We start from the raw sequence: 13,940 nt of genomic DNA, 5'->3' as shown, positions 1-13,940 counted from the left end.
ATCCATTACTAATCCCTTCTTTTTCATTTAAGTCTCTTCCTGCAAAATGGAAAAACTATCCTCGTGCCTTACCATTCACTTATACATGTTCACATGCCATACATATATACATCACATAAAAAAATTGATTTATTCTTATTTTATAACTTCTCGCGGGTCCCACTCCATTTAAGATCATCAATCACAACATGCATTCTTTTCATACTTTTCTCTCTCCTACCATACACAATTAAGTAGCATAAATCTACAGTTCTACGTTTTTCATTTATACCCATGAATCAACTACAACAAAATGATAAGTAGAAATCGTTTTCTCCCTTCCCTTTCACTCACGCGGCACTATACACCAAGCACACACTAAAAATAATTCATACCCTTTCTCTATACCAACACCCGTATACAAGATCAATGCAGTAAATTACGTACAACATAATTTCCATGGCTAAGAAAAACCCAAAGCTGCATGCGTGACTACCAATTCTCCCACGATTCAACAAAACCCCAGACTATACTACAATACACCATAGACATCTATAATCAAGAGTGTTAACTCCCCTTACCTCGTAAGTAACAGTGAACCAGCCACCAAGCCAAAGTCTTCACAATTCTTTCTTCTCTCTCGAGCTCTACTCTTCCACCAAGGTGCAAGGCCCTTCACGATTTGCAAGGAAAGAGTGATGGTTTTTCTCTCTCACACACACTTCCAGGGAATTATCTTCCCCTAGGTTTTATCCTAATTTCATTTAAATATCTCTATCCAATATTACTTTCTGTTTCTTATTATCATTTATTTATTTATCTATTTATTTATTTAAAAACTAAGGCCCAAGTCCTTTCTTCAACTCATTTCCAAAAATTAAAATAAAACAAATACTAATTAATTTTTCATAAATACTTTTATCACCCAATTCTATACTATAATTAAGTATTTAATATTAAAAAATGTAAAAAATAAAAATAAAAGCTATTTTTATTTTATTCGGGTTTTATAGAGAGTCTACAAGCTTATAAAAGTGGATGACAGAAGAAGGAGACCCAAAGAGGGAGAAGATGATGTTTCCACATAACCCAAGTAGTCTCCATGAGCTCCAAAAGTAAAAATGTGCCTCCACATTGCGTCCCTAAGCTTCAAATGCGTTTTCAATCCAAAAACTACCTTTTTGTTTTCACTCTCGCCACTTTAAAACCCTCTCCAAAAAGTGCATTCTCACTGGGCCATAAACACTTCTCATTGGGCTAGAGGTGATATGCTCGCTGGGCCACAAAATCCTCTTGTTAGGCTAGAGGTGCTATCTTCCAACCCCGACCGCGCTCTCATCCATGCTTTCACGACCTTCTGAAATTGATTTTTGGGGTTGTTTATTTGTCGGTTTGTTTTGTTCTTGTGTCTTTACCCTTCAAAATCGCTCCTTTAACAAAGTTTGAGCGATGAATTGTTGGGATTGGGTTCTTATTGGCATCTCATAGTTGGATTGGGTTCCTTTAACAAAGGTACTTTTTTCTGTGTTATTTTTGGGGCCATAAAAAAAAGGTCAATTTTTTGGTCACATTTAGCGTAATTCTTAATCTCATTTTTCTGTTTCGTTTGATGCTTCAGCTGGCCGCTCGTTTCTTGGTGGCTTCTGTCAAGGTTTGTGCTTTGGTAGATACCTCTTCTTTGTTCCTTAATTTTTGTTACACATGTAAATTTCGAAACTATTTTTGGTCTGTTAAAATTTTATGGCAGTGTTTTTCTAATAAATTATTTTAACATCGTAGGGGTTGTATATATTGGTTTTGGAATTTGAAGTGGTGAGTGGTGAAGATGGATTCAAAAGTGAGGTTGTAAAGACACCAAAGAGGGAATTGGAAGCAGAAGGGGCTCTAAATTCAAAGATGAAGGGTTCTGGATAGCTCCCCTTGAAGGAGTAATGGTGGATGCTTGGTGGGGTTTGGTGGAAAGAGAAGAACCCTTGAAGTATAACTAGGAAGGCTATGTTGAACTTGTGCAAATGATTCAAAGGCATGGCTTGAAGCTTTAGGATGTCATGTCTTTCCATCAATGTGGTAGAAATGTCGGAGACTCGTGCAAGTATATCACACTACTCATTTTAACTTATTTCAATGTGTGTGTACTGCTCCTGTGTTTAGATTTGTTGATAACAGAGATATGGGTAATAAATTGTTGTGAGATTGATTTTTGTTCAAGAGAGTTCGTGAAATTTGTTGTATACAACATAAAAGTTATTAACATTGTTTTGTACTTCTAATATGAAAAGGCAAATAAAAAACGGATTGATTTTGATTTTGATTCTAATTTTGTAGCATTCCTTCGCCTCCGTGGGTACTGGAAGAAATAAGCAAGAACCATGAATTGGTTTACACATACTGATAAGAAAACCCTAAACTTTGTGCAAATAAAAAATGTCTAACTGCAAAAACGTGAACGAGACCACCAGATGCATATATTAATAAAGACTAATATCTCGCTTTATTCTTTCGTAAAATATTAAAAAAGAACCCTTTTACCGCCTCGGTTCAATTCCAAACCGAGGGATAAGACCCCTCCCTCTACTGGCCCGGTTCACAACCGAAGAAAAAAGTGGTAGACTTTTTACCTTGTCTATATATACCTCGGTTGCGGAGCCGCTGCGGATAAAAGAAAATAATCGTTGTCGTTTCCTTTTACTGTACTAGTGCAAGATAAATGCAAAAGCTTTATGAGGGATCAACAAACATGATAAAATGCTTTTTTTAATGCATGAAATCTTTTTTCACCTTTAACTCAAGCTCATTAGTGTATAAAGATGTGTGTCTTTTACTCTACCATCACTGTCACATAAATCAACTTTGCCCTTCGTTTCAACCAAAATAAACACACTCAAATGCAAGCTAGCATCACAAGGACTTTCAAGACTTGTATTGTAGCTAGACTAAGAAAGAAATTTGTTTTTCTAGATATATAAAGTACCTTAAGCGAGGAGATTAAGGTACTTTTTGCTTCAGTTCAAATGTAACTAATTCTCAACTCATTTTCCAACTTTCATTCACTGAACTCTTTTTCTTCATCCATTTCTTCTTTTCCAACTTTGAAGATTCTTGAGATTTCTTCAAGGAGGTTGTTTGCTTTCTCCAAGAATATTTTTGGACAACTTTTTTGGTGTGTTTTTGTTCTCAAACTTCGTGTACCAAATGAATGTAATTATTTCATAAAAAAACAGATTATCACTTGTAAAAAAAGGGCGTTTAACCTCACACAATAGGCTTCGGGTTAGGTGAAACCGAAGCATATAAGCTTATTACCTCGGTTCAAGACGAAACCGATGCCTAACACACTGTCACATCTCTCTAAAAAGCTAATATTTAGCCTATCACTTGCTCTATTTCCTCGGTCCACTGTCACATCTCTCTGAAAAGCTAATATTTAGCCTGTCACTTGCTCTATTGCCTCGGTCCATGGCAGAACCGCAACATATAGCTCTTATTACTTTGCTTAAAGGTATAACCAAATCATACTGTCTGTCAAAATCACATTATTGTCACGATCACGACATCGGTTGCTCCAAAACCGGTGTGGAAATGCTTTTATGCTTCCGGTGGAAAAGAACCGAGGCTTATAAGGTGATTTCCGAATTTATTTTTATTTTTTTATACCAGCATAGGCCTTATACATGTATATTGCCTCAGTTATTTTTGACACTGGTGTAATAGCTATATTTAGGGGTGGGCATAGTTCATCTAACTGAACTTGAACTGCAGTTAACTGTATTGTTTTATACTTAAAAAAACTAAACTGTTTTTACTAAAAACTAATTAAACTATTTTACAGTTCAGATTAAAAAAACTGAAACTTAATAATTTTAGTATGGTTAACTAGTTAACACATGTGTCTTTTCATCTTTCTTCGTCTCTTCATCTTTCTTCGTCTCTTCATCTTTCTTCGTCGGAATCTCTCTTTATCACCACTGCACCTCACACAGATTTTGCCAAGGTTCGTTGCTCTCTTCCTTCCTACCGCTGCCCATCCTGCCATCGCCCATCCCGCCGTCGCCCATCCCGCCGTCGCCCATCCCGCCGTTGCCCATCCCGCCATCGCCCATCCCACTGTCGCCCATCCCACCGTCGCCCATCCCGCTGTCGCCCATCCCGTCGTCGCCCATCCTGCCGTCGACCATCCCGCTGTCGCCCATCTCCCTCTATTAGCCCTCTAGGGTTTCGTCATCGGTTCTCTTTTCGCTCCAGCGTCAATTTACATTCAATAAACACCTTTGGCTTCTTACCACAAACCACTCTCAAGGTTTCCAAAAACGTTAGCTTCGATACCCCTCAAAAGCCCGACTCAGTCATTGCTTTCTTCAACAGAAATGGATTCACCCACGCTCACATCAACAACATCGTCAACAGAAATGGATTCACCCATGCTCACATGCAACGCTGACGAGAGGCTTTCGCCAAAGTTTCAATTTTTACGCTCAAAAGGTGCTTCTGTTTCTGATATCGTTCACCTTGTTAATAGGTGCCCCATAATCCTCGTATCCAGCCTCAAGAACAACGTGATCCCCTCCTTCGAATTGGTGAGAATCGAGAAGATTGAAAGAAGACAGTGGATAATTTGATTTGATGAATTATTAGATTGAAGAGTTTTGTGAGTTGTTTCTGCACCACTAGTTTGAAGCATAAATTGACCATTGCATTTGTCTATTTCCATTACTGAACGTGAAAGAGAAATATATGAAGAATAGTGTTTTTGATGCAAACTGAACTGTACTGCAGTATGAATTAAAAAAATAGTTTAGTTCAATTATCCTAAACTATTTTTTAGTTCAGTGCAATTTTGTTGAAATAGTTTATAATTATCTATAGATTGTAATAGTACACTGTAGGGCAGTTTGCCCACCCCTAGCTATATTCAAAATTTTTCATTTCTCCTCTTCATTGCGCACTCTCTTTCTTCTGCCCTCCATTTTTTTCTGCTTCATTCGTCGCTCCCTTTCATCTTCGTCTCCCTCAACATTGTCTCGCTGCCTCCATTGCTCTTTGGTGCTCCGCTTAACGAGTCCACGTTGCTGCACCGTCCCTGAACCACCGTCCCTGTACCGCCCCTGAACCGCCGTCGATGCACTGCTCTCCGTGCTCCACACCAACTGCACGACGCCCTGCAAAACCGCCCCCGCTGCACCGTTGGTCTGGCGCCTTCCTCCACGGTTTCCTCCACGTCGTGGGTCTTCATTTCCTTTCCTGGATTGGATCAGTTGCCAACTTTGCTATCAGAGACCCATCCAAACCAGGCAACTCTTCTTGTACGGTCCCACCAACACACAAATCTTCTCTTTCACTTTATTTCCAAGGCAATTAGGATTTGCCAGTTCCGGACAGACTTACTTCACTGGCGCACATGATCACTTCGACCTATGGCTTTTTGATAATTTCGATCAGACAAAAGCTGAGAGTGGTGCTCTAGCTGGTAAGTTTTTGTATTACAATTTTTTATATAATTTGTATTATTTGGTTTATATGTATTTATTGTGTGGGGTGATAGGGAAAGAGTCAAATTTTAGACAACTATTTTATTAGAATGGGACAATGGAAAGGGTTATTATGAGATAGGAAGTAGTGAGACAATGGAATACATCTCACTCGTTTGAGACTGCAAAAAGGGATGTCACGATCAGTCAATCGCGCAGAAACCACTCACTCCTCCGAATGCATGCTTACCATCACAATATTACCATTATGTCTGTTCTCTTTTCTTTCCCTTCCCTAAAGATTATGGACCAACTCTGCTCTTTCTGTGTGCATAAATATAAAAAATGGTAAAGTTAATGCACTCCTATCTGCTCATTATGGGGAACAGCAACCATATCTCAATTATTGAATACACATTTCATTTCTCATGCTAAATAAATCTTCCTCGCCAATTATTAGTCTAGTAACTAATTATCCTACTTGGAATAATATCCACTTCCATTCTCATCAACACCAAAAGTAACCATACAACACTATTTATTTTTCACACAACCTATTTTTGATATATATTATTGCCATCCTTATCCATAACACTCTTTCTCATAATTATCTCTCCGCACTTATCCATTTACAAATGATTACTTTATCTTGGATTCTGAATTGATAAATAATTTTATCATTTGTTGAAAAATAGGCTAAATTTAAGCGGAAAAAAAATGTTGGTCGTAAATTTAAGTACTCTAAATTTGGCTTGAAAAGTCGAAGTGTGGTGGAGAATGTAGTGGTAGTGTTTTGAGTTACAAGAAACGTATTTAGTTTTGGCGAGCATTGATAGAAATGGTTGAGTTAAACTTATTACAATAAGCATCAACTTGAGAAGCAGGTACTACCTTGTTTTCTTAATGTGACAATAAAATGTTTGAGCCTCTGAGATGATCTAATTTTTATCCACAGACAAATGTTTGATGATCACTTGATTGCATGGATGGTTTTTTACTGTATTTTCTACTCATTTCAAAATTGTGGATTGAGTTTTATTCTGCTTGTCACTTTCTGCAGGCAAATAAAGAGAAGACTTGTTTTGGTTGCCTTGGAAGTTCATGAGATAGCAGCCTTTGTGCTCACTTCTGCTAGGGCAATTACCAGGAAATGCTCTAATTATTACTTATCCGATGAATCTGTAGCCCTGTTTGCAGAACATGTTCCAAGCAGACCTAACTACATTGTTGGACAAATTGTGCATATCGAACACCAGATTGTGAAGGCGGCACCCCTCGACTTGAACATGACAGGACTGAAGAAGAAGAAAAAAAAAAAGGACATTACTGTCTCGGTTCAGGCTAAAAATAAAAAATGTTACTGCTTCGGTTAATTTTGAACTGAGGCAAAATCCTACCATTTTATGTCTCGGGAACCGAAATATAAAGTCTACCACTTTTTACCTCGCGTGAATATGTCTCAGTTGAGTAACTGATACCTATCAACGAAAATAACTACTGTCGTTTCCCCTAACTGCACTAGTATATATTACATATATAAAAGATAGGCTTAATACCTCTTTTTGACCCTCTTTATAAGGGAAATGTTCAAGTTCGTCCTACCTTTTTTAAAAAGTTCAATGTGGTCCCAAATTGTGAAAAAAGTGTCCAATTAAATCCTTTTTGGTCACGGCGTTAAATATTTAACGATGAAACTGCTCCTCTGGACTAAACTTGATGAGCTGTTCATTTTTTCTCTTACGTGGCATGGTGACGTGTCAATTTTGAATTTAAAAAAAAAATTGCTTGACACATCATCTTCTTCTTCCACCTCTGCCACTCCCAATAATTGCAATGGGTAGTGTTTTCAAATTCCCCAAACAGCCGTTTGAGAACATCTCATCCCAGAGCTTCCTCGCAGGACGCAGTAGATCCTCCTTACAACACGCTTCTATTATGTAATTATAAGACGAGACATTGGGTTGAAACCCTTTCTTCTTCATCTCCTGCAGAACAGTATAGCTTTCTCTCACTTTCCTAGCCCTGCACAAAAATGAAATCATTACATTGAAACCCTCCACATCTTTAAAGTAGTTTTGAGAATTCAAAACATGGAACGTCTCCAATAACTCATCAACCTTGCCATGCCTACACAGATTCCTACACAAATCATTAACAGTCAAAATAGTTGGGAACCTCTCTTTCTCAACCATGAAATTGAAAAACATTATAGCCACATTCCTCATTGATCGAAACCCTGCGATAACAACCCAATAAGCCATGAAATCGGGTTTTCAACCCCTACTCCTGAGATCACCCAACATCCACAAAGCCTCCGATACCTTAGAAGCTCGACACAATCCATAAACAGTCAAATTGCGATTTCGAAACCCAATACCTTAGAAGCCCCAAATTGCGATTTCGAAGACCTAACCCTAACTCAGAAATTTTAATCACTGCCACGTTCTCAGTTAATGAAAAATATTGTCACTGCCACGTTACCAAGGTAAATAACCACGTTGCACACATCAGTCCACGCTGTCAGCTGGATTGTTAAATATTTAACGCCGTGACCAAAAAGGATTTAATTGGATACTTTTTACACAACTTGGGACCACATTGAACTTTTTAAAAAAGGTAGGACGAAATTAAACATTTCCCTTATAAAGAAGGACAAAAAGAGGTATTAAGCCTAAAAGATATGACATTCTTATGCTTTTTAATTGATTAGATAAAAATCTTAATTGATTAGACTTATATTTCTGATTTAATTGATTAGATTATTATCTTAATTAATTAAATTATTATCTTAATTGATTAATATAACCATCTTTTACTTCGGAAATGTTCTGATATGTTTTAATTGATCAATATGACGAGATTCATGCAAATATGATCTAGCGTGCAATTTATACTTTTCTATACATAAAAATTGCATCTAACATTAACATTCTTCGTATATGATTTTAAAATACTCTTTACCAAACTTAGGAAAGCCCCTTTCAACATCAAATTATCCAAGTTATCAAATTACAAAAATTACAAAAATATAAAATTATAAAGTTATAAACTTATAAGATTACAAGAGTATAAGATTATAAGTGTATAAAAATATAAAACTATAATTATGAAACTATAAAACTATGAAAGTATGAAATTATAAAACTCTAAAATTATAAAAGTATAAAATTATAAAATTATAAAATTGCAAAACTATAAAACAATAATACTATAAAACTATAAAATTATCAAATTTACAAATTATTGAATTTTCGAATTTTCAAAATTTCAAATTTTTAAATTTTCAAAATTTCAAATTATCAATTTATAAAATTATAAAACTATATATTTAATGGTTTAAAATAAACAAAATATATTAAAGTCAAGATTAAGTAGGTTAGTGACCTAATTAGGCAGTACCACTTTAAAGTATCATCCCCTTTCCAAAAACATGTAAATACCATGAAATCTGACATTCAACAAACTTTTAATTATGCATCAGTCAATAAGCCTTCATGACTAAACCATGAGACGGAATTCAAACACATGCATTACAACATGGTTTCTACTCACATACACTAACATGGTGAGATTGTTGTTACAGAAAGGAATCTAATAAAGTGATATAGACTAAGCCAGGTGACATATGCATAGTCTTATACCAGTGAGACAATTTTGTAGATCTAAAACCATGACCTTTTTTGGTTCAGAATATGATCAATTATCATAGGTTTTGCAAAATAAGTGGCGCATCGTGTTTTGGTTGCAAACTAAGCATAACTGCAGGAGCATGCACATAAACAGGAGAAAGCTCGAATGAGAAATTCTGCAGAAACAATGACAACACAACCTTGGCTTCCAACAAGGCAAAGTTTTGGCCAATGCAAATTCTAGGACCCCATCCAAATGGGTAAAATACAACTTGGCCTTTTGTTGCCTTTGCAACCCCTTCAGAGAATCTTTCTGGTTTGAACTCCATCGCATCATTACCCCATATATCAACATCTTGGTGAAGTAAAAAAATTGGCAAGGTAACATTTACTCCTGCAGGTAGTGACAGGTTTCCAAGTTTCATATCCTTCTGGAGTCTGCGATTGTGGAAAACAGTGGGAGGGAATAACCTCAGAACTTCATACAGAATCATGGTCATCTACGGAAGAAACATTTTGGCACATGTTAGCATGAAATTCATTTTTAATAAAGATAATAAATGAAATCGTGTGATACATACAGTTTTGAGCTGACTTAACCCATCAATGTTTGGATTTTGTTTTCCAAAAACATGAAGAACTTCCTCCCTTGCTCGATTTTGCCATTCAGGATACCTACTTAACATGATCAATGTCCAAACCAGCAAAGATGAAGTCGTGTCTTGCCCTGCTAGGTAGAATAACTTGCACTCACCAATTACTTCTTCAATAGTCATTCCAACACTCTTACTGTTTCCATTTCCCTGGATTTCCATTTGATTTGATTCTAAAAGCATGCCTAATAAATCTTTATTGTTGGATTCACCCTTCTTCATGGCTTTCTCTCGTTTTTTTATGATATTCCCAATTGAATTTTTCATTTCTTTATCAACTGCTCTCATCTTCATTTTGGTAGGTGTCGGTAAATGCCTAGAAACATGTTGAATTAATAAATGTCAATTTCCTAGAAGTAACATTATTAGTTCTTGTATAAGTCAGGTATGCCTCATTTCTTGAATTTCAAAGATTTTTTGAAACATATATCAAATATTCCTTAGATCAAAATCTGTATGTAATTCATAATTATTTGTCATCATCACTATAGCAGTGATTTGGTGTATGGAGAGCTTAATCTCTGTCTACAATGTCTAGCTTTTAGGGTGATTCTCTAAGGTTCGAAGAACTTCATGGTGAGTTGAGTTTCAATAAAACTAAAACATGCATAATTTAGTAATCACATTTTACAACGAATCAATGTGGTATTACCGCAATATTGGTGTGTTATAATACTTTGCAGTCATGACAAGGTATCCCTGAATTCTGAGAAACTGAAATATCTTTTTTCCTTCTGCATAGCTGCTTCCGAAAGCCGTTCTAGAAATTACATCACGAGTCAAATTCTGAATAAAAGGCGAAACATCAATCTCACATTTTCCATCTGATGACAACATTCCCTTCCACTCGCTAATCACATCATGGCAACTTTGGGAAAATGCTGGTACCATGTTCTGCAAATATTTTAAAAGAGAACAATATTTTGTCTCAAAAGTCTTCATATCCAAACAACAAGGATACTGGTTAAATTCATTATAAAAGTATACATACTTTTTGTACATCTCGATTAATAATTAGGTAATGCTGTGAAAAGATTGTTTATTTATAAATTAAAGTAATAAACATACTTTCAATTTTTCCAAGTGGAATGCAGGGTTGATAATCTTTCTATGTTGAGCCCACTTATCACCCTCGGAATTTATCAGACCACTGACCAAGAACTTGGCAATGCCACTTATCTTTTGTTTCTGGAAATCATGAATGTTATTGAAGACTTCTTTGATTTGATTTGGATCAGTGATGATGACCTTTGGTGTTGTGCCTTCCCAAAAAAACGAATTCTTACCTGCACATAATTCACTTATCAGCAATTGCTAAAACGGCTTTGCTTTAACAACTTAAGATCCAAAAATTTTATTTCGCGAGGAGAGGAGAATAATGGTATAACTAATAAATTTAAAGGAGGAATATCTCTGGTTTTGTTTTAGAAATTTTAAAAACTAAAATAAAAAAAATGTTGTAGCAAGAACATTGAATGATTCAGGAAGAATCACCGAAAAACATCACTTTCATGCCCAAACTCTGTAGACCTAACATTTATGTATAGCTACAAATTTTGAGGAGGTAGGAAAAGTGAACCGTATTTGGCAACAGTGTTGTTAGGCCCCAAGGACAAGCGAGGAGCAACATCGTTGGAGACAATAAAAGATTGCGATTGAGGGTTGTTTTGTGGAGCAGGGTTTTGGTTGGAGGTGAAAAGTAGGGAGTATGGGTCACCACGAAGACCTTGTGCTCTCAGAAGTTTCTCGAACCTCTTAGGCCTAAGCCACAGCGTGTACACCATCTTCACCGCCCATAACGGAATCACACCAACGATCAAGCTCACCAGACACACTATTGCTGTTGAGGAAGAAAATGAAAATTGCTCCATTAAGTCAGAAGGGCTAAGGTACAGAGTAATCATAAACGTAGACACTTAGACTACTGTATCACATATATTTATAGTACAAAATTCGTGTCTTAATTTACTTATTTGTCTCAGTTTAATTATTAAAAATCAGTGCCACGTGATTTTCATGGGCGTGTCTTTAACGATTAAAGATCACTTGCTCATGATTATGCATGTCTATAAGATGCGTGTCTATAAGACAGGTCATACACGTATACATGTCGTGTATAGACCTATAGATGTACACTTGTATATGATATACATTGCGTCTTAAGTTAATTATAAAAATATAAATGGTGGATCCCATCTTTACCAGTTTAATTATAAAAATACTTAATTAAATTTTCATTTTTTTTCTAAAATTTAGCTATTTTACTTATATTATTAAATTTATAAAAGTTCTCAACCTTTCAACGTGAAACACAGTGTTTTTATATTATTAAATTTATAAAATTTAATATTATTTTGATTCTGTATTAGTTAGTTTTATTTAAAATAATTTTCATATGTTTTGGCGTTCGAAATAGTTTATTCTTTTACAAAAATTGTTTAATTTGATATTTTTGTTGATAACGTTTAACTAGTCTAAGGTTCACTTTAGTTAATATTTAATAAGTTAATTATTTTTAAATATAAAATAAGATGTGACGTGATAATTACCATTAGTGATAAATGTTAATTATTAATTATTTTTAAATTTTAATCAATGTATTATAGTTAAATCTTAATTAATTTTTTTTAAATGTTTGATTTTCTTTCAAGAACCCTAATCATTTTTGTTTTCTTCACCTTTAGGTTCTTTCTCGCGGACAAACTCTTATGCTGGGAGGGGCAACAAGAGCCTACATTATCTAGTGTCTTCACGAAGACAAAGAATGGGAGAGGCTTTGTGATTCGTTTTAGGGCTCTGAATTAGGGTTCTATTTTTGGGTTTCTGATCCACGACTTTGGGATTTCAGTGTTTCGCTTTTGAATTGGGGTCTTTGTTCTTGTTTTCCAGATTTTCAAATTGGATTTTGGGGTTCCTATTCTCACAGTTTAATCTTGCGTTTTGGGAATTTCTCACAATTTTGGGCTCTCATTGGTGGTTGCTAATCGTGTTTTGGGTGGTCTTTGGTTCCTTTAAAATAGTCCTCACATTTTTTTGTTCAAAATGGTAGTAAAAATTGTTCAATTTAATCTTTTTTGTTGATGGTGTTTAAATCGCTAACAGCATAATGTTCGCCTTAGCCAATATTCAATGAGGTGTCTATTTTTAAATATATAGCAAGATGTAACGTGACAATTACCATTAGTGTTAAATATTAATTTTTAATTATTTCTAGGCTTAAATGCTTACTTCATCCCAATGTTAAGAGGTGAATTTCTATTTAGTACCCGGTTTTAAAAATGTAGACATTGGATCCCTATGTTATGAAAAGTATATGAACAAGGTCCACAAAGAAAGAACAAGTTCAACAAATCATCAAAGAAAACACTGAACAAGAGAGAGAAAGAGTTGGACAACAGAAGAGAGAAGAGAAAAAGTACGGTCACATCAGCATGGATTTAACGTCGTTGCTGTCAACTTAATAGACATGACCTTATTCATACACTTTTCATAAAATAGGGACTCGATATCTTCATTTTTAAAACCGGGTACTAAACAGAAATTCACATCTTAACATGAGGACGAAATAAGCATTTAAGCCTTATTTCTAAATCATAATTGGGTGTATTACAATTAAACCCTAATTAATTTCTCCAAATGCCTAATTTCCTTTCAAGAATCCTAAATATTTTCATTTTTCCCACCTTTAAGTTCTTTCTTGTGGACAAACCCTTATGCTTGGAGGGGTGACGAGGGCCTACATCATCTTGCGTCTTCGTGGTGGCAAAGAATGAGAGGGGCTTCATGGTTCGTTTTAGGGCTCCAAATTGGGGTTCTATTTTTGAGTTTCTGATCTCGCGACTTTGGGAATCTGAATTATGGATTTCAGTGTTTCATTTTCGAATCAGGGTCTCTATTCTTGTTTTCTAGATTTTCGAATTATGTTTTGGGGTCTTTTTTTTATCTTGCGTTTTGGGAATTTCTTAGGGTTTTGTTTTCTCGCAATTCTGGGTTCTCATTTATGGTTGCTAATAGTGTTTTGGGTGGTCTCTAGTTTGTCTATGCAGCTTGGCGGTGCGCGACGGAGAAGATGCAGGTTATGGCGTGATTTTGGGTCCGCAGGTGTTCTGGTTCGTTTGTGTCACGATGGATGGCAATACACTACAATAAAATCGCGTATTACCGAGGGCCTTTTGCCCTTCGGTAATGCCTCCGATGCCTCTTCATATCCGAAC

General features: G+C 35.7%; 1 protein-coding gene and 1 long non-coding RNA gene across 3 annotated transcripts; one reads left to right on the top strand and one right to left on the bottom strand.

The window, feature by feature from the left end:
* The first annotated feature begins 5,106 nt into the window (after window positions 1-5,106).
* On the top strand, window positions 5,107-6,891 carry LOC108340094 (uncharacterized). Its single transcript, XR_001833156.2, has 2 exons — window positions 5,107-5,443; window positions 6,505-6,891. It is a non-coding gene; the product is annotated as an uncharacterized LOC108340094 (long non-coding RNA).
* A 1,977-nt stretch (window positions 6,892-8,868) lies between these two features.
* On the bottom strand, window positions 8,869-11,664 carry LOC108338865 (11-oxo-beta-amyrin 30-oxidase). 2 transcript variants are annotated; one of them, XM_017575914.2, is made up of 5 exons: window positions 11,306-11,664; window positions 10,795-11,012; window positions 10,379-10,620; window positions 9,655-10,042; window positions 8,869-9,573 (listed from the first exon to the last, which is right to left on the bottom strand). In XM_017575914.2, the coding sequence occupies exons 1-5, from the start codon at window positions 11,628-11,630 to the stop codon at window positions 9,148-9,150; spliced, it is 1,599 nt and encodes a 532-aa protein (XP_017431403.2). In that variant the 5' UTR covers window positions 11,631-11,664; the 3' UTR covers window positions 8,869-9,147. The 2 variants fall into 2 exon arrangements, with proteins under 2 accessions (XP_017431403.2, XP_052733360.1); XM_052877400.1 differs by having other exon boundaries at window positions 11,221-11,318.
* Window positions 11,665-13,940: the final 2,276 nt, after the last annotated feature.

This window comes from Vigna angularis, chromosome 5 (genome assembly GCF_016808095.1).
Source record: "Vigna angularis cultivar LongXiaoDou No.4 chromosome 5, ASM1680809v1, whole genome shotgun sequence".
Lineage (NCBI taxonomy): Eukaryota > Viridiplantae > Streptophyta > Magnoliopsida > Fabales > Fabaceae > Vigna > Vigna angularis.
The sequence above is the reverse complement of the archived record's forward strand: the minus strand, read 5'-3'. Positions and strand labels throughout refer to the sequence as shown.